The 23,842-nt window shown below is 34.4% G+C and overlaps 4 protein-coding genes and 2 non-coding genes across 6 annotated transcripts; 1 reads left to right on the top strand and 5 right to left on the bottom strand.

The window, feature by feature from the left end:
- Positions 1-1,661: 1,661 nt before the first annotated feature.
- Positions 1,662-5,006, top strand: LOC105949581 (myb-like protein X). The gene is made up of 2 exons (XM_088824002.1): positions 1,662-2,006; positions 3,501-5,006. The coding sequence occupies exon 2, from the start codon at positions 3,567-3,569 to the stop codon at positions 4,797-4,799; it is 1,233 nt and encodes a 410-aa protein (XP_088680128.1). The 5' UTR covers positions 1,662-2,006; positions 3,501-3,566; the 3' UTR covers positions 4,800-5,006.
- A 2,044-nt stretch (positions 5,007-7,050) lies between these two features.
- On the bottom strand, positions 7,051-8,825 carry LOC105957458 (uncharacterized). Its single transcript, XM_012981377.2, has 2 exons — positions 8,081-8,825; positions 7,051-7,992 (listed from the first exon to the last, which is right to left on the bottom strand). Exons 1-2 carry the CDS (start codon positions 8,689-8,691, stop codon positions 7,284-7,286), a joined length of 1,320 nt encoding a protein of 439 aa, XP_012836831.2. The 5' UTR covers positions 8,692-8,825; the 3' UTR covers positions 7,051-7,283.
- A 3,846-nt stretch (positions 8,826-12,671) lies between these two features.
- LOC105957333 (MADS-box transcription factor 23) lies at positions 12,672-13,799 on the bottom strand. Its single transcript, XM_012981260.2, has one exon. It carries the CDS (start codon positions 13,683-13,685, stop codon positions 12,960-12,962), a length of 726 nt encoding a protein of 241 aa, XP_012836714.2. The 5' UTR covers positions 13,686-13,799; the 3' UTR covers positions 12,672-12,959.
- Positions 13,800-18,831: 5,032 nt separating this feature from the next.
- LOC105957396 (agamous-like MADS-box protein AGL62) lies at positions 18,832-19,661 on the bottom strand. Its single transcript, XR_016030050.1, has one exon. It is a non-coding gene; the product is annotated as an agamous-like MADS-box protein AGL62 (transcript).
- A 685-nt stretch (positions 19,662-20,346) lies between these two features.
- Positions 20,347-20,417, bottom strand: TRNAG-CCC (transfer RNA glycine (anticodon CCC)). Its single transcript has one exon. It is a non-coding gene; the product is annotated as a tRNA-Gly (tRNA).
- A 961-nt stretch (positions 20,418-21,378) lies between these two features.
- On the bottom strand, positions 21,379-22,482 carry LOC105957335 (uncharacterized). Its single transcript, XM_088814856.1, has one exon. The coding sequence runs from the start codon at positions 22,480-22,482 to the stop codon at positions 21,379-21,381; it is 1,104 nt and encodes a 367-aa protein (XP_088670982.1).
- Between the last annotated feature and the right edge of the window lie 1,360 nt (positions 22,483-23,842).

Below are 23,842 nucleotides of genomic sequence, written 5' to 3'. Positions count from 1 at the left end.
AATTTTATAGGTTTATGCTTAGACAGTTAGACTTATTACATCTATCAAGATGACAAATTTAGATTATTTGTTTGCAATATTAAAGAAGCTTTTTTCAGAACATTCCCAATGGCAGAAAAGCATGTAGAAAAAGTGTGAGGATTGCTTTTTGCATGCAATATATATATATATATATATATATATATATAAATGTCTTTGGGAATTTAATTAATTTAGTTTTATAAGCAATCTTTTGTCACCAATTCCAAGTTTTCAACTATTCTTTTCTTCGTCTGAACATTAATCTCCTATTTTTGGGCATATTTTTTTTCTTGATTCTGCAATGAAATATTTGACTCTATATCTTTTATAGCAACAAACGAATTTTCTCTTTTATTAAAAGCATTTACCAACGTCAAATTCATTATCAGGATGACAAAGGAAGCTATCCCATATCGATACATTTTTTTTCCCTAAAATTAGAGAAATTTATTGTTTTCAATCTTAAATATTATTGTTCATATTTGTATTATACATTAATAATAACAATAATAAATAAACAAAAATCATGAGCAAACTCGTGAGCTCTTGAATTATTACAAAATGAGCATTTTCTTTTTCTATTAACAATTGTTATTGTCATATATTTAGATAATTGTTTTTATAATTCTATTTCGAAATGATATCTCGTGCAACGCACAAGAAGAAATACTAGTTACGTTAAAAAAAAACTTGCATAAACATTAATATTCAATATACTTCCCTAAACCAAACAAGATTGAAATAGCCACTTAATTTTTTATTAAAAAGAAATAGCCACTTAATTAATGTGAAAATTATAAATCAAATTAAAAAAATTACATCTCAACGAAGGACATTAGGGCCATCATTAATTTTTTAAATTATTTTATTTATATAATAAAAAATATGTACTATATAATATAAGTATATAACTTGCACCAATCATATTCAGGCGACTTTAATTTTAAATCAAATGAAATGTACTCACAAGTTATGTGCTTAATTTTAAATTCAATAGACTTGATCTATTTAAATTAAAAAATGTTAAACTTGTGAATTTGGAATATAAGTAGAATCATAAAGTATCAACCTTTAAATCTAGATCAGACGAGTTGAGCATGATGTGGAAATCGGGACGGATCAACTCGAAATCAGCACTTTCGGAAATTTTAAAAAACCCCTTAAATTAAAATTTTGAAAATTGGAATAAAAAATTTCGGATTGAATCAACAGAATTAAAAAAAATATACATTTTTATTCGTATATAATATGAAGTACATAATATATTGGTATATAATAAATACATAACATAGTTTTTTTTTTCCGAAGATTAAAATCGGATTCTCATATATTCCAATTCGAATACAAAAAAAAAAAAAAAAATCTGAAAATTTAGGAATTGAAGTTCTTAGAATTCTGAATGAAAAATAATGTTTCAAAATCGAAAAATTTCAGATCGATATCGGTCAAGTAAAAAATTCCGTTCCAATAGACCTGTTCCATTTTGTTAATATATTAAATAACATTTAAAATAATTCCCATCCTTGATTTATAATTTTTTTTATAAACGGTATTATTTAAACTCGTATAGAATAAAATTAAAATAGGGTGTAGCGACTAATAGTAAAAAAGTGAGATACTGCAGGGAAGGAAACCGTATACGACCCGTTTGATATACGGGTATAACCCGAAAACCTGAAACATCAGAAATGAGTTCCCCCAATTCCCATCTACAACTGTCTCCCAACTCTTGCTGCCAAAATTACACAAACCTTCCGCCATTATTACTAGATCAGAGAGTAGAGAGAGAGTGTTGAGTGTGTGTGTGTGTGTGTGTGTGTGTGAGAGAGAGAGAGAGAGAGAAGGCAAAAAGATCGAAGCATTTTAGTGGATAATTGATTACAAGCACTTCTTCGTCTTTGCCGCAGAGTTGAAATTGAAACTACTGCGAGAAGTTTTAACAATTCGAAGTTACTGCTAGTTCCGATTCTCGTTTTCTTCTTCAGGTATGCCGTTTTCTTATGTTGTTGTTCTTATTTACAATGGTTTTATTAGTTCATTTTTTTTCTTTCTATTTACAAGGCTTTTTTTTGACTTCGATTGTGAGGCGATTGGACGGTTTAATTGTGTGGTAAAATTAATTGTTTGTTTGGGGATTGGATTTTTTTAGTGCTTCTTTGGAATCATGAAGTATTTGATGGAGCTTTTTGGTATTTGCTGGATTTGTTTGACTTGAATGTATTGGGGGTTTTACTTTCAGCAGTTCGTCGGATGGTGAAATTATTTATTGATGTTTGCATAATTTATAATTTAACATATGCTTTTTTTAATTGTTGTAATTAATTTCAAGATTTATGTTTCGTATTTGATTTTCTTTGCCTATTTTGTTATGTTATTGGAGTAAATTGATGATGCATTGTTGAAGAGAGCGTCGTGAAAACTACACTAGCCCCCCGATTGCTAATTCGAATCAAGCTAATTACGGGATTTTTGTTTAATTTATTTTTTTGGTTAAAATTTGATTTAATTTTTTTAAACCTAGCTGTTCATTAGTTAAGTACATCGAAGGTTATCGCGACCTTGGCATTTTCTCTTTGTTCAGTCAATGCAAGCGGCGGAATTTGGGAAATAAATAAAACCCAGTGATTGCATATTGAAGGGATGAGATCAAGAATTGAATTAGGGTCCAACACTGGTTAGGTGACATGTTTTGAAGACAAAAATAGCAAAATGGCAATCAAATCGCCAAGTCACGTAGAAGTTACTCGTGTAAGGGAGATGAGGGTTTAGTATCTTTCATTGTGAGAGAATCTATATGCATTCGTATTTTGTTTATTTTCTATTTTTATTGAATCTCTTTGTGTGGACTGATAAGTGATAAGAGCATGGGTTCTGTTGTTACCATTTGTAACCATTCCATTGCATTTTATCAAGGAAATACGGGATGTAATTATGTCAAACTCATGAATCTTCTTGTAATGGAACTAATGGTGGATTGGTAGTGCGGTACTATGAAATATGTGTCGTTGGAACTTCTTGTTCAGTTTATCTAGAAACAACACTAAACATTATTAACTGGAACTCTGAATGTTATCTCACGAGCAAATCTTAATTTTGCAAGTATGTCTCTTACAATATTATTTTCTTTGTTATGCTGCTAAATGGGACTTGATTTGCATGAGTCGAAGTTTCTCTGTGTTTTCTAGTAAGATATTGTATGCAATGTGTTTGCTATTATAGTAGCTTAAGCTTGGTCCATTTTTTCTTCATTTTTTAATTTTTCTTAAGTAGCAGGATTGACTTATTTGTTTGACTACTCTAGTACACTGTTGTTACTGCTGAGTGATGAAAAAAGTCGAGGGAATTATATTGAGTGGATACTGGAAGAGAGATTATTCTCTGAAAACTTCATATCTTGAGCCCAAAAGTGTTTTGTTTCAATTTAATGTTATATTTTACCAACTTATTTTTCTTCTAAAGATATCTATGTTCAACAACAGGTTCTGTTCAGATCAGCAGTGATAGACATTGAATAAGCTAAGGAAAGCATCTTTGGGTGAATCATAATGTACAGGCAGTCCCCCAGTAGGAACCAAAGATCCAAAGGGATCAGGGTAAAGCATGTTATACAGATCTGTGCGCTCCTTGCTGTTTGCTTTTGGTTGATATACCAAGTCAAACATTCCCATGACAAGAAGAAAGAGTTCGAAGAAAGCGACGCAAAAGCCTTAACCGAAGGAGCAAACAGCGACGATCTTATAAAGCTCGGAAGGAAAGATATCCGTCCCCTAGTTGAGGAAACAACTTCCAAGAATGTGAAGCACGATGACTCAGCAGAAGAAGACGAAGAAGTAGAAGAAAATAGGAACGAAGAAGATGAGCCAGAGGGCAAAAGGGTCGAAGCTAAGGAGGACGAAGCAGACGAGCACGAAGAAGAAGAGAAATCGGAGGTAGAAGCTAATAAAGAAGATGATGTGGTAGAAGTTGATAAAGAAGATGATGTGCCGGATGAAGAGGAGAGAAACGGCGAGGAGATCGAAAATCAAGAAACGGATTCGGAGGAAGGTCAAAGTCAAACTGAGAAGGAGAATTCGAAGGAGGACACTGATAATCATGAAGCGCGCGAAGAACATTACAAGGCAGATGATGCTTCTAGTGCTGTGACTCATAATACCCCGATATTAACTAACGGAAACGAGAGTGAACTTTCGGAAAATGTTGAAACGGAGAACAAAGAGAAAACCAGTGAAGGAAATAATGGAGAGACTAGGAAAGATTTAGAGGTGGGAGGTGAAATGGCTCGAGTTGACAACCAGTCAAATGCAACCACTGCTGAAACCGAGGTAGAAGGTTCATTATCGACGAATAATACGTTGACAGGTGGATCCGATGATCAGGTGAGCAACACCTCACCTGAGGTTATAATAGAGACTCGTGATGATGTGTCCTCGCAGAATGTGACAGAGGGAGCCAATAATTCTTTCGTAAATGTGGATAATAATAATAGTACAGATTCTTCTGAATCAGAAAAGATTACCACGTCAGAAGAAGGGAATAACAGTGAGTCTAAATCAGAAAAGAACGATGAAACTCAGGCTGTGAAATCGGATGAAAGTGACGGTACATACGAAGCTTCGGAAACTACTGTGACTGAAAATCCGGAAGAAGTTGAGCATGAAGATATTGATATATCGGATACATCTAATTCTGAGGAAGATGCAAATGTTCGAGTGGATCTCGACACACTTCCACAGATACAAACAGAAGGAATCGAAAATGAAGAAGCTGCTGCAGAATGAACATACACCATGAACTGAAGTTTACCCCTGGTTTATTTCTCATAGTATCTTTTCTTCTTTTTTTTTTTGGGAAATATTATTTACTGTGTGGTGTTTTCGCTTTCGACTTTTGCAGGTAAAGTTTAGGCGAGTTGAGGGTAATTAAAATTTTCTTATAATATGTACAATCAATCAATCTAGTTTGTTTCTATATTTTGTTTCCGTCGACGTATTACGCATGGCATGATCGAATCGTACACGCGCCCACATGGATGTGTGTGTGACCTATTTTTTGGTGCAATTTTTTTTTTCTTTCTATTTTCTTGGAAGATTTTTGTTTGATGTCAAATGGTGGCTATAAAGACTTATGAGATTATGGGTTTGGTGAGAAATTAGCTGGTAAATGAAGAGATGCCAGTTGGGGGTTGGCCTATTTCACATCTAATTAAAAAGAGTGGCTATGGTTTAACCTCATTTTCCAAAGCATATTAATCTATTATTATGGTGCACTACCCTTGGCCACATTTCTAATCTGAATTCAAGAAAATGTGCAACTAGCTGAACTAGAAATGGGACTTTAATTTTTAAATTTCTTCGATTTTGATTCGTATTTTGTTTCTTAAGAATAATTCTATTTTATTCCAATTTCAAATAACTTCCAAAATATGAACTATCGTATAATAACTTGCAAATTATGGCGTAACTGTTAACAAATGGATGAATTAATTGACACATGCTTACATGCTCCAATCGTTAAGTCGACAAAGAAATTGTAGTAGGTCAACAGAATAACAAGAGTGGCATGAAACAAAGCAAAATATTATTCGAATATTCAATCAATCATAAATAAAATAAAGAAAAGAATTGTCAACAGACTATATTCCAGCACAAATTTGGAGGCTTCCCCCCCCCCCCATGAGTCATCACAATATTAAATCAATTCTTTAAAATAAAATAAATCTGTTAAATACTGACATATAATATAAAATATTAATTTAAACAGATCTAATACCACCTGGTCCTCTCTGAATTGGGGGCAACTATTTTAAATCCCAACTTTTGCTTACTTGAATACTACCAAGTTTAAAACCAAAATTGAGTACATATTTATCAGTTTTTTCTTACTTTAATACCAAAATAAAAAGAAAAGTACAAAAACACCCTTTCATACAAAATATCAATTATATCAATTTTTTTTAGAAATTACCTATTCAAAAACCAAATAAAAAAAAAAAGAAAAAAAAATCCTTTGTTGTAAAAAAAAAAAAAAACCTCCACCATTTCTTCTCCTCTCCAACCCTCACCGCCGCCGCCGCCGACGCCGCCGCCGAACGCCGAACGTCACCGTACGTGCTTGTAACTGCCGCGACAACCCAATTAAACCCTATCTTTTTCATCTTCTTAAATCCTCCAAAACATCTCCAAATTCAAAAAATCAAAACCTCACAAAACTTATAAAATGGAGTTATAAGACAATAATATGGTAGTATATGTGGAAAGAGAAGCCATTAAGGTAAGTATCGATGTCTTTTTTGAGCTTCGAAGTCGATTTTGAAGTTTTTTTTTGAAACCCGTCGGCAATTTTCGACACATACAGGTCGATTTTTTGGTCAATTTTCGACACCAACGTGTCGAAAACAAAAAAAAAAAAAAAAAAAAAAAAAACAAATTTCGACACCTACCTGTCGAAATTTGGAGAATTTTCGACAGGTAGGTGTCGAAATTTGTTTTTTTTTTTTTTTTGTTTTTTGTTTTTTTTTTTTCGACACGTTGGTGTCGAAAATTGACCAAAAAATCGACCTGTATGTGTCGAAAATTGCCGGCGGGTTTCAAAAAAAGAACTTCAAAATCGACTTCGAAACTCAAAAAAGACATCGATACTTACCTTAATGTGTTCTCCTTTCATATATACTACCATATTATTGTCTTATAACTCAATTTTATACGTTTTGTGAGGTTTTAATTTCTTTAGTTTTGAGATTTTTTAGAAGGGTTTGTTGTGAGGAAGATTTTTTAGAAGGGTTTTTGGGGAGAGAGAAGAAGGAGGTGGAGAAGGAGGGAAATGGTTTTTTTGAGTTTTTGATTATTTGGTATTTAAGAAAGAAAAATAGTATTTGTAATATTTTTTTGGTTTTAATTTCATTAAGGATATTAAAGTAATTTACAATTAATTATTTATTTTTTATTTTTTTGGTATTAAAGTAAGCAAAGTTGGGATTTGAAATAGTGATCTGAATTTCATTTCATACTTAAGCTAATCAGACACATTGGATTCCACAAAAAAATAAAATTCTATTAAAAAAATGTCAATTGATGTACAAATGAATAATCAATTCCAAGAAAAAATAATAAGAAAAAAAAAAAAAAAACAAATAGCTGTCGATGACTGTACACTCCCATGAAGAAAGAAAAGAACCAAGTAAAAGCTGGCTGCCAAAAAATAATAATACAAAAATCCAGTTGCCATTATAACCCGACCCGACCCGACCCAACCCGAATAGGTTTCTATTCAAGATCCGACTGTCTCAACTCCTTCCTCAGCTTCCTCGAGAACGACCTGCAAGCATCCATGCTTAAATCCATGGCCGCCGCAAGAGCCACAAACGCCGCCGCATCCTCGGTGCAGGCCACGTGCTGCACCCCGACTTCCACCTTCGGTTTACTGCACCGCCCGTCTCCCTCCACCGTCGACGACATCACAAACCCTCTGTACAACAGATTCGCCCACGACCCGGATCCATAGCCAGACCCGAGATCCGACCCGGACCCGGAGCCCGAGCCCAGATCAAAGCTACTGTTCGGGCTCGTCAATGGGGTGGGTCCGGTGGTGATGTCGACATTGAACTTCCCTCCGTTCTTGGTGCTTATGTCTGAGCTGGCGAGTGGGATGGCGTCGACGCCGCAGTCGGAGAGGAGGTCGAAGCGGTACCCTAGTCGGTCGCCGCGCGTGCGGTCACGCCACGCCTCGAGCCGGCCCCACGGCTTCCACGTGCTCTGAACCGGGCGGAGGATGAGCCACGCGCCAGGGTTTGACCGGCTGACCCGGTTGGTCCCCGGAGATGGGACGAACGGCGTCACCATTGAGGCGGCGGCCACCGGCGAACCGGATAGGTCGTGGATTGTGATCGACCACCCCTTCCGCTCCTTTGCGGCGTGCTCGTTTTCGATTGAGTTGAAGCAGTTCGTTGATGTGCTTGGTTCCGATAATCCCGATCTGATTCAATTTAAACCCTAATTTCAGATTGCGTTGTTCTAACTTCTAATTTCAGATAATTGAAGGAATTAAAAACTGAAATATTCACCTGGATCGCAAATTCCAGTCGCCGGAGTTTCTGAAACTGAATTTGCAAGTGAAAACCGGCTGTTTGACGTTGCCGTTGACCTGAAAAACCTGAGGGCTGCACTCGGGTTCGCCGTCGAACAGAAAAACGAATCTCGGGTCGGGTTCAGCCCTAACATTCAAGTGCAATTTCACACCCGACCCGCCAATCATGACCCACCCGTTTTGAATCACCGACTTCCCCATATTCTCCAGAATACTCTTCAAATCCAACTGCACCGCGACGGAGCCTAGAAGCTTCCCGCCGCTCACAAGGCCGCATCCGCCGCCGCCGCTGGTCCTCCCAATCCCAATCCGCCGCCGAATTTCGATCTTCAAGCACGCAGAAGACGAGCTCCCCGATTTCTCCGCCAGCTTCTCCAATTCCGACTTGCTCAAGGCGAAGCAGCCGTGGATTCTGGCGTCGACGGCGTCGTTTTCGCCGCCGGGAAGTAGGGAGACGTCGGAGATTTGAGATGGAAGCCCCTTGAGCTTGAATTTACAGTAGAATGAGAAGGCGGAGAGATTGGATTTCTCCGGCAAAATCAAACCTAAGTTCCCAACAACGATCCGCACGAAAGGACAAGGATCCATGCCGTGCAATCAATTTTGAAGAAAACTCACAAAACTGTTTGTTTGGAGCAGTAATTCAGCAAAGAAACGATTTTTCGAACATAAAAGTGGAGGAAAAGCCTAATTAAAGTAATGCCTTAGATACATACATATATATATATATATATGTATATACACATATATATGGGGTGGGTACAGCCTGGAGGGGGGGGGGGGGGGGGGTGGGGGTTAGGGTTAGAGCATTGGCGTGCGTGCGGAATGAGCTGGTTTGCACGTACGCAAAGTGCCAGCAGCACAAACGGAGGAATCCTATACTAATACACATCTGTCAAATTCACTGTTTATATACTGTATTTTGGCGTTTTCTTATTTCTTCATTCTTCTTTGTTTGGTTTTCTCGAATGTTTTTTTTTTTTCTTTTTAATTAGATATAAATATAATAAATAAATAACTGGAAGACAGCTGTTGTGGGGGGTGGGGGATATATGAAAGAGGACGACTAGGATTGGACGCTAGTCTTCACCAACTTGGAACTGGGACCCACTTCCCTTCAATCAGATATTTCCACTTTTTTCATTTTTTTTAATCTCCTACTAATGTGTATGAATTATAAATATGGTAAATTACAACCAACCCCTAAATTACGAAAAAATCCCACATGTTTGGCTAATTCCAACTACGAATCTTCTTGCACGTCCACCCTTGCGGTTTCGAATTTAGTGGAATCTTCTAGATTATATGGAATATTCTCCAATTTTGTACCCGTTTTATCTCATTCGAGCTCCACATTTTGAAGCAAGATGATCATAAGATGAGTTTTTTTACTTTTATTTATCAGATTGTGGTACATCATAAACTGTTTTTTTTAGCACAAAACGAGTACAAAATAGAGAACATTTCACGGAATCTAGAAGATTATGTTGAATTTGATACCATAAGGGTGGACGTGTAAGAAGATTCATAGTTGATGGGGTAAATTATAATTATCCTAACATGAGGGATTTTTTTATAATTTGACCATACCTCAGGGGGTTTGTTGTAATTTACCCTTATAAGTATTACTCTTTAAATTTGGTATAATTGTACAAATAAGAAAATTATAGTACTTTCCTAACTAAGAAAAATCCCTTTAATATTTTTGCAAAATACCCATAAAGAAAAATTATTTGATGTTCGATTTTTTTACTTTCTTTTAAATTAAGATACTAATATCTATTTGTGAGTTTAAATGTCTATATTTTACTTAAAATATTAAAAACAATATCAAGTACAATTAGCCAGCTCATCATGAAATTAATTACAATATTTCTTGATATATCATGGTCATATAACTCGTAATTATTTCCCTTATATGATAGTGGGGGATTCAAATCTCACACTAAACTTAAATTTCATTATCCACTATTTGGATAGAGAAAGTTTAATATGGATTTATAGAAAAAAAAGTCTCCTTTGAGGTAATTAATTACTTATTATCCTATCACTAGAGTGTGACAGCAAATAATTAACAAAAATGTAAAGCATTGTCCTAAGATTGGTTAAGCTTACAAGTTATTAAAAAGAGCTTGTAAGTTTTTTAATATTTATAAAAAATCTAAAAAAATTGAAAAATAAGTTGTTGGAAAGTTTTTAAGATCTTTTTAACATAATATATCTACCATACTTTTTTATTTAAGATCTTATAATGAGCAAAAATAACTTATAAGCTCATTACCAAACACTTAAAAATTAATTCTAAAAATAAGACATAACAACTTTTCACCTCTTAAAACTGCTTATCACCTGTTTAAAATAAATTTAGCCAAACGGAACCTTACTGAAATCACAATAAATATAAATGTTTGCATATCCATTCAAGGATTTAGTGCATGCTATACTTGGTAAATGTACAATTTTGATAGACTTGTTTGACCTTGATATATTACCAATTATTAAGATCAATATTTTATTTACTAATATAACATGTATCCACTATTTGACAATGCATGTAAAAGTAGCATAGTTGCTGGAGTAAGAAAATGTGGAACAAATAACCTTATTTAAAATTATTTTATTAACCTTATCATGTGTACGTGGCACCGAGTAGTATTCAATGATTTATTTTATGCAAATAAATGTGATTAATTGTATTTTTGTACATAAATATTTTGATCATAAATAATAATTTAATTGGATGAACTGGATTTGCGGCTCTGAGCCGTGAAAGATGGGCTCAGATTGACAACCCATACATACTGTTACTCCATTTAAATCAAATAAATACATAATTAATTAAATAAATAACAAATAATAATAAAAGCCAGCGGGTTATTCGGGGCTCCGAATTGCAAACCGGGCCCACAAAATGGTCTATTATTGTCCTTGTGTGTGTTGGACTTGGACCATAATACCTAACTTCACTGGCATCTTGCTGCTTCAACTTATTTTCCTATTATTGGTTATAATTTATATTTTCATTTCTATTTTTTTTAAAAGTTTTTCATATGATTTCATATAATTTAAATTTTAAATCTAGTGTAACAAGTCAAAGTTCGATTTAATTTTAGAGTCGAAGAGTAAGCATTTTTCGGTAAATTCTACCGAATAAGTAGTACGAGGTAATGATATATATATTCGGTTGTCAATATTCAAATTAACTCAAGCCTGCTACAAAAAGTGAAGCCACAATTAAATTCTTGTGCCCGATAAAATTAGTAGTTCTTCTATCCCAACGATTAATTTTATAAGCAACGACTAAATAGTGAGAAGATGGTTTTATCCGTAGAATATTATAAATTAGGATACGATTTATATATTGTTAAATTAAGGATATTTATTATTGAGAAATCGTTTTCAATTAATATCAGATTTCCGTAATTTCAGAACTAAATTTGATACAACGAGTTGTACATCATACATCTTACGAGAGTTAAACTTCTATAAATCTATACTGTCATATTGAATTATGAACTTTTATATTTATAGTCGAAGCTTTGGGCTTTAGCCTTGATAAGCATTTAAAAAAATCAAGTCTTTTATAAGAATGATTCATTTAAATCTTATGGGCCTAAATATAATTTGGTATATTGCCGACGTGGAAATTAGGGAAAATTTCATTTATTTGTTGAGAAAATAATATTATAAGATTTAAAAAGAGGAAGAAGAAAGACGAACAAAGGTTATAACTTTGAAAATTAACTTTGATGCGACTGTCCCCAAAAAACGATCCCGTTTATGTGACGCCAATGGTGGCAAGAAGTGACGCGAGGAGAATGTGTTCGGTGGAACATCAGTCGCTTTCAGGCAAGATTAGAGAAAGTCGACTAACTTTATCCTCTTTGTAATTCGATCTTGTTGTTTTTGTTTTACGTTACAGAACCTTTGGGCAACGAACTTTCTCATTGTGTGGCTAAGATGTTCGGTCATGTTGGTGGTGAAGGTCTTACATAATTCCAATTTCAGTTTTCGATCAATATCATTATGTATTTATAGGTGAATTGAAAATATAAATTTTTAATCTCTCTAATGCCGATTGGAAAAATGTTTTTGAAACATGTTTTTTGGTTCCAAATTTTCAACATTTCAATTTTTTTTGGAACATAATTGGAATTAGTTTTTCCATTTAAAATAAAAAAATGAAATTTTTCGAAAGTGTTAATTATGATTCAAATTTTGTCCGACTTTTATTACTTCTGAACGAAATGACTAATGCTGCTGCATACCAAATATATGCGATTCGACATTTCTGCTGCATACCAAATTTATGCGATTCGACGATGTTTGAACATCAAAAAATAGTTTTTATTTTTTTCATTTTTGAAATTGTAATAAATGTCATTAGAAAAGTTATATTTCCAAATTCCACAAATTGTTATTATAATTTAAATTCATATTATGATTAGACTTCAAATAAATTTTTTTATCTCAATAATGATTTTTTTCCGCGTAATTTTCTAGTTTATTTCAATTTAATAGAATTTTACAATATTTATTAGAGTTAAAAAGTTGTATAAAATATCAAATTTCAAACTGATAATAATAATAAAAAAAAAAGAGTCTTAATTAAGAATACATATATGATATATCAATGACATGTCATGTGAAATGCAAATTTCTCCAAAAAAAAAAAAAAAAAATCAAAATCTGAAACAAAACTAATGACAAGATTAGTAATGTAAACATGTAGTAATTAACAAAACCCTAATCAATGCGCAAATTAAGAACGAAAGCTCGAAAAATCCTGTACATTTTTTCTTTCTCTCTTAGTGATTAATTAACTATGGAACTGTAAATAATCATTAAAAATTTGTTCAAATCTGGTCCTGTCCGAAACCGTACGGAAAAACGCAACCGCCGCTATCGGAACCACCAATACCCTGACTCTGGTTCACGAACGCCGCCGCCATCTCGCTCATTAAGCATCCATCCCCGCCGTCGGACCTGGCCGCGTTTCCTCCGCCGGCGGCGGCGGCAGCGGCAGCGGCGGCCGAGATCATCATGTCGTCTGCCTTCAGAGCCACGTTCTTCATCAGCATGTCCAGCGCCGCCGCGTACTGCTCCAACTCCTCCAGTCCCATCCCCTCCACCGCCTCATCCCACCAGAACCCACCGCCGCCGCCGCCGTAGCACTCCTCCGCCCTCTTCGACGCCTCGATAAACTCCTTCCGCTTCTTCTCCGCCTCCAGTTCCTTACAAACGTCCGCGTAGTCCCTGTTGTAGTCCCCGGCCCACGCGGCCGCCGCCGCCGCCGGGCAGTTCTCGACGGCTCCGCCGCTGAGGAATCGGTCGATGACGGAGTCCGGGGTTGGGTGCCCGAAGGCGAAGACGCGCTTGCCGAGCGAGTGGACAATGATCGCGACCTGGGCGCCGCTGAGTATGCAAAGCTCGCTTGCTTTCTTGAATAGGCCCACGCGCCGCTTCGAGAAGGTGACTTGGCGGCTGCTCAGACTCTCGATTTTCTTGATCTCAATCTTTCTCCGCCCCTGACTCGTCTTCTTCACCACCGTCGTCTGCCCGTTATTTTTCATAATCACCATTTTTTCACACTTCAAACTTTCACACTATATATAAATTCACAGAGAGAGAGAGAGAGAGAGATAAGGGTTTTGAGTTTTGATAGAAGGGTTGATTTAGGTTATATATATATAAGTAGAGAGAGAGAGAGAGAGAGAGAGAGAGAGAGAGAGAGAGAGAGAGAGAGAGAGAGAGAGAGGGAAAACGTGTGGAAATTAATTAAAGGTGGTAATAATTGAGCTTAGTTAAGGGGGATTCAGAATCTTATTACAACGGTAAAATTGAGCCAATCTTTGGCAACTTATATTCACCTAATTAATGCTTCACTCTTTTTCTCAATCAAACCAAAATTTAATTACCTTATTTACCCTATTAATGACGTGTCCTTCCCTATTTAATATTCCGAACTAATTAAATAAACAATTCAAATTCCGTTCACAAAATCAGAAACCCTAATTTCAGAAATCATAATCTTTTTTTTTTTTTTTTTTTTTTTTTGTATCGGAACCGGTGAAAATCGTAGATTTTTTGTTTTGTTGCCGTGCCCTATAATATGAAATACGTAATAATATTAATATTCATAAACAAAAGTTCAATTTTTTTAATTTGTTTCGGAAACTAAAATTGGACATCAAAATCAGAATCGCATAAAGATCCCGATTGGATCCGGTGCAATGTTTTTTTTTTTAATTTTCAATTCCGTTTTATATTCAATTCGTTTATTTACTGATCATACTTCATGTTTCGATGCCTTGAATTAGGACGAAGGTGACATCATTAAATATATATTCCACAAATTAGAAACTCGGAACATTTGATATATTCACATAAGTTAATTCTAATCTAACAAAAAAAAAAAAAAAAGATATAAGTTAATTATGTACAACGTCAAAATAGTGTATCGAGCTCGAAATTTAATTTATTCCGGGGGATGGTGTAGGCTTGGATCTACGTGGATATCGACAATAAATGCAGTACGAGAAGATTTATAAATTGATCAAATCCGCGAACGTTCCTATATGACCGAGAAAACGAAACACGTACGATACTATAACTCGTGCACTATAAACTAAAGTACGCTATAAAATTTGTATCATTTGTCTTATATTGTTTTTTTTTTTTTTTCCTGCAAAACCTACTATATATGCATGCTTAATATTAAGCTTTAGTATTTTAATTTACAGAATTTTATAGGAATATTCTAGCATATATATAATGCTAATAAATCTAATCTTTGCTTGTTCTGAATTTTCAATGAGTTGCTCATACAAAATCAGATTGTGTGATTAAATCAGGATGTATATATAGGTTTTCGAAATTTGCAAATTAAATGGTGAATCGGGAATAGACTAGATCAGATTGTGTGATTAAATCCAATTCGCTAAAGTAAATCGCTTTAAATTAAATTCACCACTATATTTTTTTCTAAATTGTGAAATTTGCAATTATATCGACATTCCTATGTTAATAGTAATGGTTAATAGGCCCGAAAATGAAATCGGCAAGTTGTAATTGTGATTGTCGATCGCTAATATCCCTTAAACAATTATCCGTAACGACCAATATCTAACGGCACAATTTTTGGAATTTCTATGTTTACGCTATAGTTATCTACTACACTGCGTAATTATAAATGTTAACATAAATCTCTTCATCGTTTACTTTCATATTTAAGATATACGATCTCCGCTCCTCTTTAGGTACCTCATTTACGAAATGTTTTTCCCCCTATTTCTACATGACAAACTATGTACTTTTTCCGAGTTTCGTGTATTATAGTAATTACTTTATGAAATGTACAAACTTGTACAAGATAATTCTCCGAAACTCTCGATGCTAAATAAATGCTTTAGTCGTTAATTAAATTTTACATTTCAGGCATTATTAGATCTTTGATCCCCTCATAATTTAATTTACCTTACTTATTATTCGTAAAAATTTTACTCGTAAATTATACATTAATATAACTAGCTTACAGTGTCGAATTTTCAAAAAGAAATAAAACAAAATTTGATTCTTTATATTTTTTAAACTTAATTTTCGATTATTCGTGCATGAATACGTTCCATGGAAGTACGTCGATCATCAATGTAAGGGAAACCGATACACGAAACTTTTACGACACGAAAGTATATAATGTTACGTACGAAACTCAGAAATAAACCAAATTTAAATAAATATGAAATCAAAAGTAAAAAAAAAATACATATAAATAAAATAAAATAAAAATCAATTATGGTCTAACAATTTTAAGGAAAATAATTTCCATGACCATAGTTTCCGTCGAATCCCGGGGGCATGTTCTGAACATTATTATTCGGTTGCATTTCCCCAGGATTCCCCTCAGCATCCACACCCGAGCCTCCAACCCCTACATTGGGCTGCCCGACAATCTCACCAAGATTTCCGTAATTGTACGGAAATTCGAATGGCATGTTATTATTAACTGTCGGATAAATCGGAGCATAGCCAGGAAGAAAAGGCGGACCGAAGGCGGCATTTGCACCTGGATTATTCGAGGTACCAACTCCACCAACAAATTGAGCTGGTGGAATATTCAAAGGTCCTCCTTGAACGATTAGTGGTGCGTTATTGTTAATCGGGCCTTGGATAAGTGGTGCGTTATTGTTAATCGGGCCTTGGATAAGTGGTGCGTTATTGTTACTCGGGCCTTGGATATTAGTATTATCCAAAGCCGCCAAACTCGCCGCCTCGTCTTGATCAAGTTTATTATCAAGACTTTGTTGGAAATCGAGGATCGACCTCTTCAGTTCGTCTAGCTGCTGATAGTTTAGGTCGTCGAAGTTTGGCGGGCGCCATCTTTCGCTTTCCGGAGCCTTCCTCAATTTCTCGTGCGCTTTCTTCCGCTCCTTTTCTATTTTCAGGTCCGCCTCCCATTTACCAACGGCCTTATTACGTCGGCGCATATCGGCTTCAGCGCGAGCCGCCACCTCCCTCTCTAGACGGTCGGCTTCGCTTCCAGGAATAGGGTTAGGGTTAGGGTTAGGGTTAGGGTTAGGGTTGAGGTTGAGAAACCTGTCAACGACCGCGTTGACACTGGGGTTTCCGTAAGAGTGTGGCTTGTCTCCGGGGGAGAAAACAACAATGCCACTCTCAGCACCGCATAGGGTGCTTAGCTCGCTCGCCTTTTTGAAGAGGCCAGCTCGCCGTTTTGAGAACGTGACTTGAAGGTTCGTCTCGTTCTCTATTTTTTCCATTTTTATTTTCTGCCGCCCTTTTCCCTTTCGTTGGGGATTAGGGTTATTCGAATTCTCTCCCGGGTTGTTGTTCTGGTCAGATGGATTCATTTTTTTAGAAGGAAATAAAAGAGATTGTTTTGGTGAAATGATCAAATGAAAACCCGAAAAAAAACCCTAGTCGTCGAGAAGAGAAGGCAAATCGAAATATTTAATTTTGTGTGTGGTTTTAGCCATGCAAGGAAGAGCTACTTATATAGTTGGAGATACATGCATATGAATATTTTCTTTCGCTTTTCATTAAATGTTGATATAAATCACGAAATCTCGGTTGGTCGACTTACGATTCATCGATTAGTCCACTATTTAATTTTGTTAGATCTTCGATATATATGAACTTTGCACATATCAACATTTTTATGTTAACAATAATAGTTTGTGACCTAACAAAATATAAAATAGAGATACAAAGAAAACGTAATCGCCATACATTTATGCCAATCTATTATTGTAATTTCACTTTTATCTTATAGAAAATCTATGGCTACAATGTAATAATTAAATTTTGTTAGGGATAAATAAATGACACGTTATAAAGATTAGGTAGCCATCTCATTGATATGAATCGTCATTGAAGATTTTTTTATGCATGAAAATCATGGAACAAAATTATCATAATAACTATACATAAACACAATTTATATTATATATATATATATATATATATATATATATATATATATATATATATATATATATATATATATGTGTATATATATATATGAGTCACTAATTTCAATATTGCTATAATACTTGCTTGCCAAACTTTAATTTATACTAATACATATTTCGTTAACAACTACGAATAAGAACGTTCTTTTATTTAATTTATACGGTATAATTCTATATTTTACTTCTTAATTATCAATGTCGACATAAGTTTGTTTACTAATAGTACTTTCAAAATTTTACGCATATATATGGCCGCGTGTCATCTTCGAATTAATTATTATGTAACATCGTTTTTTTTGGTAAGTTAATGTACAATATTTCGCTCTCTTAAAGTAACTTATTCACGAACTATAAATACCTAGACGTATATATTTAAACTATATTTGTTTACGCACGTACTTAAATCTCAAGCGCTATATAGAGACACGTTTTCTTGATCATTAAATACTTCTAATTTTTCGAACATATATAAGTATCTTAATTTATTTTGATAATTTTTCAGAAGTAAGATCTTCCGTCTCCTTAAGATACATAATTTACGAAACGAAAACCTTTATTTCTACACTTTGATCCGCGAACACGCATGCTTCTTAATTAGTTACCAAAGATGATATACGTTTTTATTTGTTATTTAATTACTTTTAATAATTCAAACATACACATTATCATAGGTATCGTATTTATGATGTATAAAAACTCTAACTTCTACATACATACGTATAATTTTCATCCGTGAAAGATCTTTCATCCTCTTATAATGTACCTTATTTACTAAATTAAAATACGAAATTTAGTTATATGACAATTAAATATTGTAAGAAAATGTTGTTCTTTCTTCTTAGTTTTGGTCTGATCAATTTCTTGCCTTTTTATGCTTGAAGCTTCCGAGGATTCGTAGTATGATGAAACTTTCGGAATAGTACGGTATACGTGTGTATGAGTGCTAATATACATAGGGAAACTCGGAGAAAAACACAATTTAGTAACATAATCGAGCAAAGTTACGTTGTTATTTCATACAAAACCAACATTATATGTATATATTTATACTTTATAGTATACATGAACTGAAAGTAACTGAAAAAACATCCTATATTATTTAAAACATTATGTAATGTTCATATAATGAATCTTTTTATTGCTCATCAATTTATTTATGAAATAATAAAGAAAACAAAAACAAATTCTCATTACAAGTACATCATATATATATATATGATTAACTCAAACAGAACCATGGTAAATTATTCAAAAACAATAAAGAAAAGCTAGTGAGGCACTAGCACAATAAATTAAACACGAAAAAAACGATCGAAAAATCAAAATATTACATCCATGCATTCATGCATCAGAAAAATCCATGGCAGTAACCAAAACCAGCATTAGCATGATCATTATTAACATTATTATTATTGTTATTATTCTCAGCCACATGAATCGCCAGCTGGCTAGGTTTACTCTCGTACTGCTCGAAAACCCCCTTATTATTCGACATATTGAAAATACTATTCGAATGAATAGTATTCATCATCATCTTATTCACATGCTGACTCACGTTCTCCTTGAGATCTTCCATGGCAGTCTTCAACTGCTCCAGCTCGTCTAACCCTAATTTCTCAACGGGCCCCTCCCACCAATACTGCGTCTCGTTTGTTTTCCGCACATTGTCCAGATTCTCGGCCCGTTTTCTTTCTAGGTCGAGTTCGTACGAAACTTGACCTAATTGCAAGTTCAGATCCCTAACACTAGCATTTCTCTGAGCCTCGATGAGATGATAAGGCCCGTTATTATTATTATTAGGGCAGGCCGAGTTTCGAGGTAAGAACCTGTCGACTATGGACTCGACATTAGGGTGACCGAAGGAGAAAACTTTGCCAGCTGGCGAGAAAACGATAATTGCGATTTCGACCCCACAAAGTGTGCAGAGCTCACTGGCTTTCTTGAATAGACCGGATCTGCGCTTCGAGAAGGTGACTTGTAGGTGGTTTTTGACCTCGATTTTCTCGATTTTGATCTTTTGTCTACCCATGCTTGGTTTTTTCGCCATGGTGGTCGATTTTCTTTTTTTCGATCGAGGGTGTTTGTGTAGGGAAGAATGAAAATATTTTGTCCAATTTATAGAGTACTACTTTGTGAGTTATTAGTACCATAAAAGCTAGCTGGCTATTTGTTTCTGTTTTTAACATTTCTACCTATGATTTGGGAGTTAAGAAATATTTCTTACTTAATGTGTGGATTTTGGTCAGGTGGATTTTGATAAAATAAAATTTGCAATATAATCATTAAAATATTTATATAATGGAAGAGAATTACAAGAAAAGAATGTATAATTGAAGATTTGGTACTAATTATTATTATTACAAATAAACATGGATACATTGTCTAATTTGTAACACACTTTTCCTTTGAAGGATGATAGATATTAGGTAAAAACTGATTCTAATCAATTTATAAGATCAAAACAATTTATGAAATTAGCGCGGGTTCTTAAATTATTGTTGAAACGTACCATATAAAAAAAATATGTTTTTCATCGCGGCATAAGGATCGGGGCCAGCCTATATATATATTTATATTTATTGGTGTGCTCGAGGTCAAGCTCGAGAAAAACTGACTAGCTTGGCTAATTTACACCCCTAGTTCGAGTACTCTCATTCCCTCCGAATTAATTGTTTTCTTTTTTTGTTATTTATTTTTTATGAAAAAGTAAAAGTGATAGGATATAAAAACGAATATAAAAATATAAAGGGTATCCTGCGCATCCAGGGAATCGAACCCTGGTCAGTACCGTGGGAGGGTACTATGATACCACTACACCAGATGCGCTTCTTGAAAATATTTTTCATATAATTTTAATTCAATCATCTATTTAATTTTTAATTTTCTTTTTTATCTTTTTTTTATCTTTTTTTTTTTTTTTTTTTTTAATTATGATACAGTTCCATCCTACCTTAGACAAATGGGGTTATGTATATGCTACACCTGAGTGATTTTTACCGTTGATCTACACATACCAATGTAGATTTGTGTGTGTTTGTGTGTATATGAATAGTAAAGATCTATCATGTGTATTTCATCCAGTGTAGCATGGAATAGACCAGACAAATCCGGAATGTATGCGGCATCACAGAGACCTATCCAAGCCCAGTACCCAGAATCAGTGACGGAGCCACCATAACACGGGGGCCATGGCCTCACAATAATTCTCGAATCTCTGGTTTATATGTTAAAATTTAAAACAAATTATTTATAATTAATATTAATGCATTTGCCCCAGAAACTTAAAATTTTAGTTCCCAGAACATAATTATTAATTGCTATTTGCACTCTTTTTTTCTTTTTCTTTTTTCATTTTCAGTCAAAGTGAAAATGAAATAGTCTTGATATATAGGAAGAAAAAGCACGTTGTTGACTCTTTTATGTATACACTAAACCTAGTTAATTGGTTTCTCATAATTTATTAATTTAAATAATTAATTAGTCTTTATTGAATGTTTAATCAGTCCAATAACTTTTCAAGTCGACCTGCAGTTGTAGAAAAAAATAGCTCTAGTTTAAACTAATTGAAAGATTAATCCTTATGCAAATTAATTTCATTAAAACAAAGCAACATTAATCAAAACGACAATCAGAATAACATAACCAAATACATGATAAAGTTACACTGATAAAAACAAAAACAAAAACGAAAACAAAAACAAAAACAAAAACAAACACACTAAAACATTCAAATTGAAAATCAGAAAAGGAAAAATAAAACAACCAATAACCAAACATAATAAATAAATTAAAACATCCTAGGATCATATCCCATGTTGTTGTTGTACCCACCAAAGCTCGTACTCCCGATGTTAGCCGTCGAAGGATCGTAATTCGGAACCGACCTCGAAGAAGAAGCAGCCGTGTAGCCATGATTAGCGGCCCCACCGCCAAACAACATAGCATTATTACCACCACCGTAATTATCGAACGGAACAAAACCACCATTGTTGTTACTACCACTAGCAATCATAGGATTAATATTAATATTCGCAGCCGCAGGATTATCAACAACGAATCCATCATTAATCGCCATCCCTCCATTAATACCACCAACCCCATGAGCAAAGAAATCGTTCGGCCCCACCGGAAACGGAGCATTGTTAAATGCAGGATTAGGGTTAAACAAAAAACCACCCTCATAATCATCATCATCATCATTATTATTAATATTATTAATAATATTATTAATATTATTAATATTATTATTAATATTAGGGTTTTCTTGATGAAGCATTGGTGGATTAGGATCAGAAACCCTAAGCATGTCCTCATGCAGTTTGGCGTCGAGATTCTTCCGAAAGTCCAAAATGGATTCCTTCAATGCAGAAAGCTGGTCGTAGTTGAAATCGTCGAACCCGGTCGGAAACCACTTCTGGGCTTGACCCGTTTTCTTGACCGCCTCGAGCTCTTCGGTCCTTCTCTTTTCGGCCCTCAGCGCAACCTCGGCTCGGGTTAGTCTCACGTTGAGTTTACGTATGGCTGAGTTTCTGAAAGCCTCAAGCACGCGCGCCGTCGCGGCATTATCGATAATATTATCATCATCATTATTATTAATATTATTATTATTAATATTATTATTATTAATAATTCCAGAATCAGCATCAAACTTATCAAGAACAGTTTGGACATTAGGATGTCCAAAGCAATAAACCTTATCAGCAGGAGAGAAGACGACGATCGACGCCTCGGCCCCACACAGCGTGCACAGCTCGCTCGCCTTCTTAAAAAGCCCGGCCCGCCTCTTCGAGTAGGTGACCTGCAAATTGCTCTGGTTCTCCATTTTCTCCATCTTCACCTTTTGGCGGCCTTTGCTCTTCCTCGTACTCGGAGCTCCTTTCGACGAACTCATTCTTTTTTTTTTCTTTTCGATTATGTGTTTTAATTCTTGTTGTAAGAGTGATTTTTTTCGAGAAGAGAAGAAGAGGGTTTTATAAGGACTTGCATTTAATCTGCATGGATTTTGTGTTCCTTATATGTAACATTTTTGAATATTTTTAATTAATATTTATTGACTATTGTAAAATATGAAAGACTCGATAACTAATTGTTATCTAATGGAATTTATTATAATACAATGTTTTTGGACACTAGAGAATCTGGTTTGGTTTCGGACAAATTTGATGATGCTTTTCTTTGGTAGGAAATTCAAATTTAAAACATTTTGTATTAAGAAATTACTATATAAGTTTTACTATATAGGACAAATATTAATTGGTTCGTTGAAAACTGTATCTGAAATGTTTATTCACAATTTAATTCACAAGATTTCATGCATAGATATGTATATTGATGATCTGATATAGAAAATATTAAGATTATATGTGACTTTTTTTTTGTTTCATTTGACTAGTTTTAGGTAACAAAAGTTGCGATTTTCAATTACGTAATCGTTAATGAACGTATTGTACGGAATAGTACGGAATTGAAATAAATATGATCGTATTTCAAATATGTACTCGTTGTACGTAGTAGGACGGAAAATAGATATGATCGTATTCAAATATGTACCCGTTGTACGTAGTATAATAGTACTACGGAAAATGAATATGATCGTACGTATCTCAAATATGTACTCGTTGTACGGATTATAATAGTACTACGGGAAATAAATATGATCTTAGTTCAAATATGTACTCGTTGTACGTAACATAATAGTACTACGGAAAATAAACTTGATCGTAGTTCAGATATGTACTCGTTGTATGTAAGAGTACGGAAAATACATATGATCGTATTTCAGATATGTACTCGATCTCGTTGTACGTAATAGTACGGAAAATGCATATGAGCGTAGATCAAATACTTGTTGTACGTAAATGAAGACATCAATTAAAGCGTCGAATTACTCGAATCAATATCTAGTGACTATCTTAATGTTTTGGTTACTTGTAGAATATTATTGACTATACTAATTATAAGGGATGTGATACGTGTCGTTGGAGCTTATTAATAATACTGTTTCGAATTCAAACGCGATTTTGATCATTCTTTTACTTCAATTTTTTTTGCAAAACTTGAAACATAGAATTATATTTAATTATAATTATAATTGTCCCATCATACGTTGTGAGACTAAAGATCATACATACAACTGGGCCAGAGCCCATATTTAATCCGGACTCAGTCTGTAATGGGCCGGGTCAAAATATAAGTATAAGGCCCATTAAGAAAAAAATGTCTTTATTATTATTATTACTAGCATTTTTTTC

This window comes from Erythranthe guttata, chromosome 2, assembly GCF_056151865.1.
Source record: "Erythranthe guttata isolate IM_541 chromosome 2, IM_541, whole genome shotgun sequence".
NCBI classification, from domain to species: Eukaryota; Viridiplantae; Streptophyta; class Magnoliopsida; order Lamiales; family Phrymaceae; genus Erythranthe; species Erythranthe guttata.
This window is presented reverse-complemented; position numbering and strand designations above follow the sequence as displayed.

Bases quoted from the DNA above. Each gene is read 5' to 3' on its own strand.
- LOC105949581 (XM_088824002.1), top strand. From the start codon at position 3,567: ATGTACAGGCAGTCCCCCAGTAGGAACCAAAGATCCAAAGGGATCAGG.
- LOC105957458 (XM_012981377.2), bottom strand. From the start codon at position 8,691: ATGGATCCTTGTCCTTTCGTGCGGATCGTTGTTGGGAACTTAGGTTTG. The intron at 7,993-8,080 runs GTGAATATTTCA...AAATTGAATCAG, and splicing joins GACTGGAATTTGCGATCCAG to ATCGGGATTATCGGAACCAA.
- LOC105957333 (XM_012981260.2), bottom strand. From the start codon at position 13,685: ATGGTGATTATGAAAAATAACGGGCAGACGACGGTGGTGAAGAAGACG.
- LOC105957335 (XM_088814856.1), bottom strand. From the start codon at position 22,482: ATGAGTTCGTCGAAAGGAGCTCCGAGTACGAGGAAGAGCAAAGGCCGC.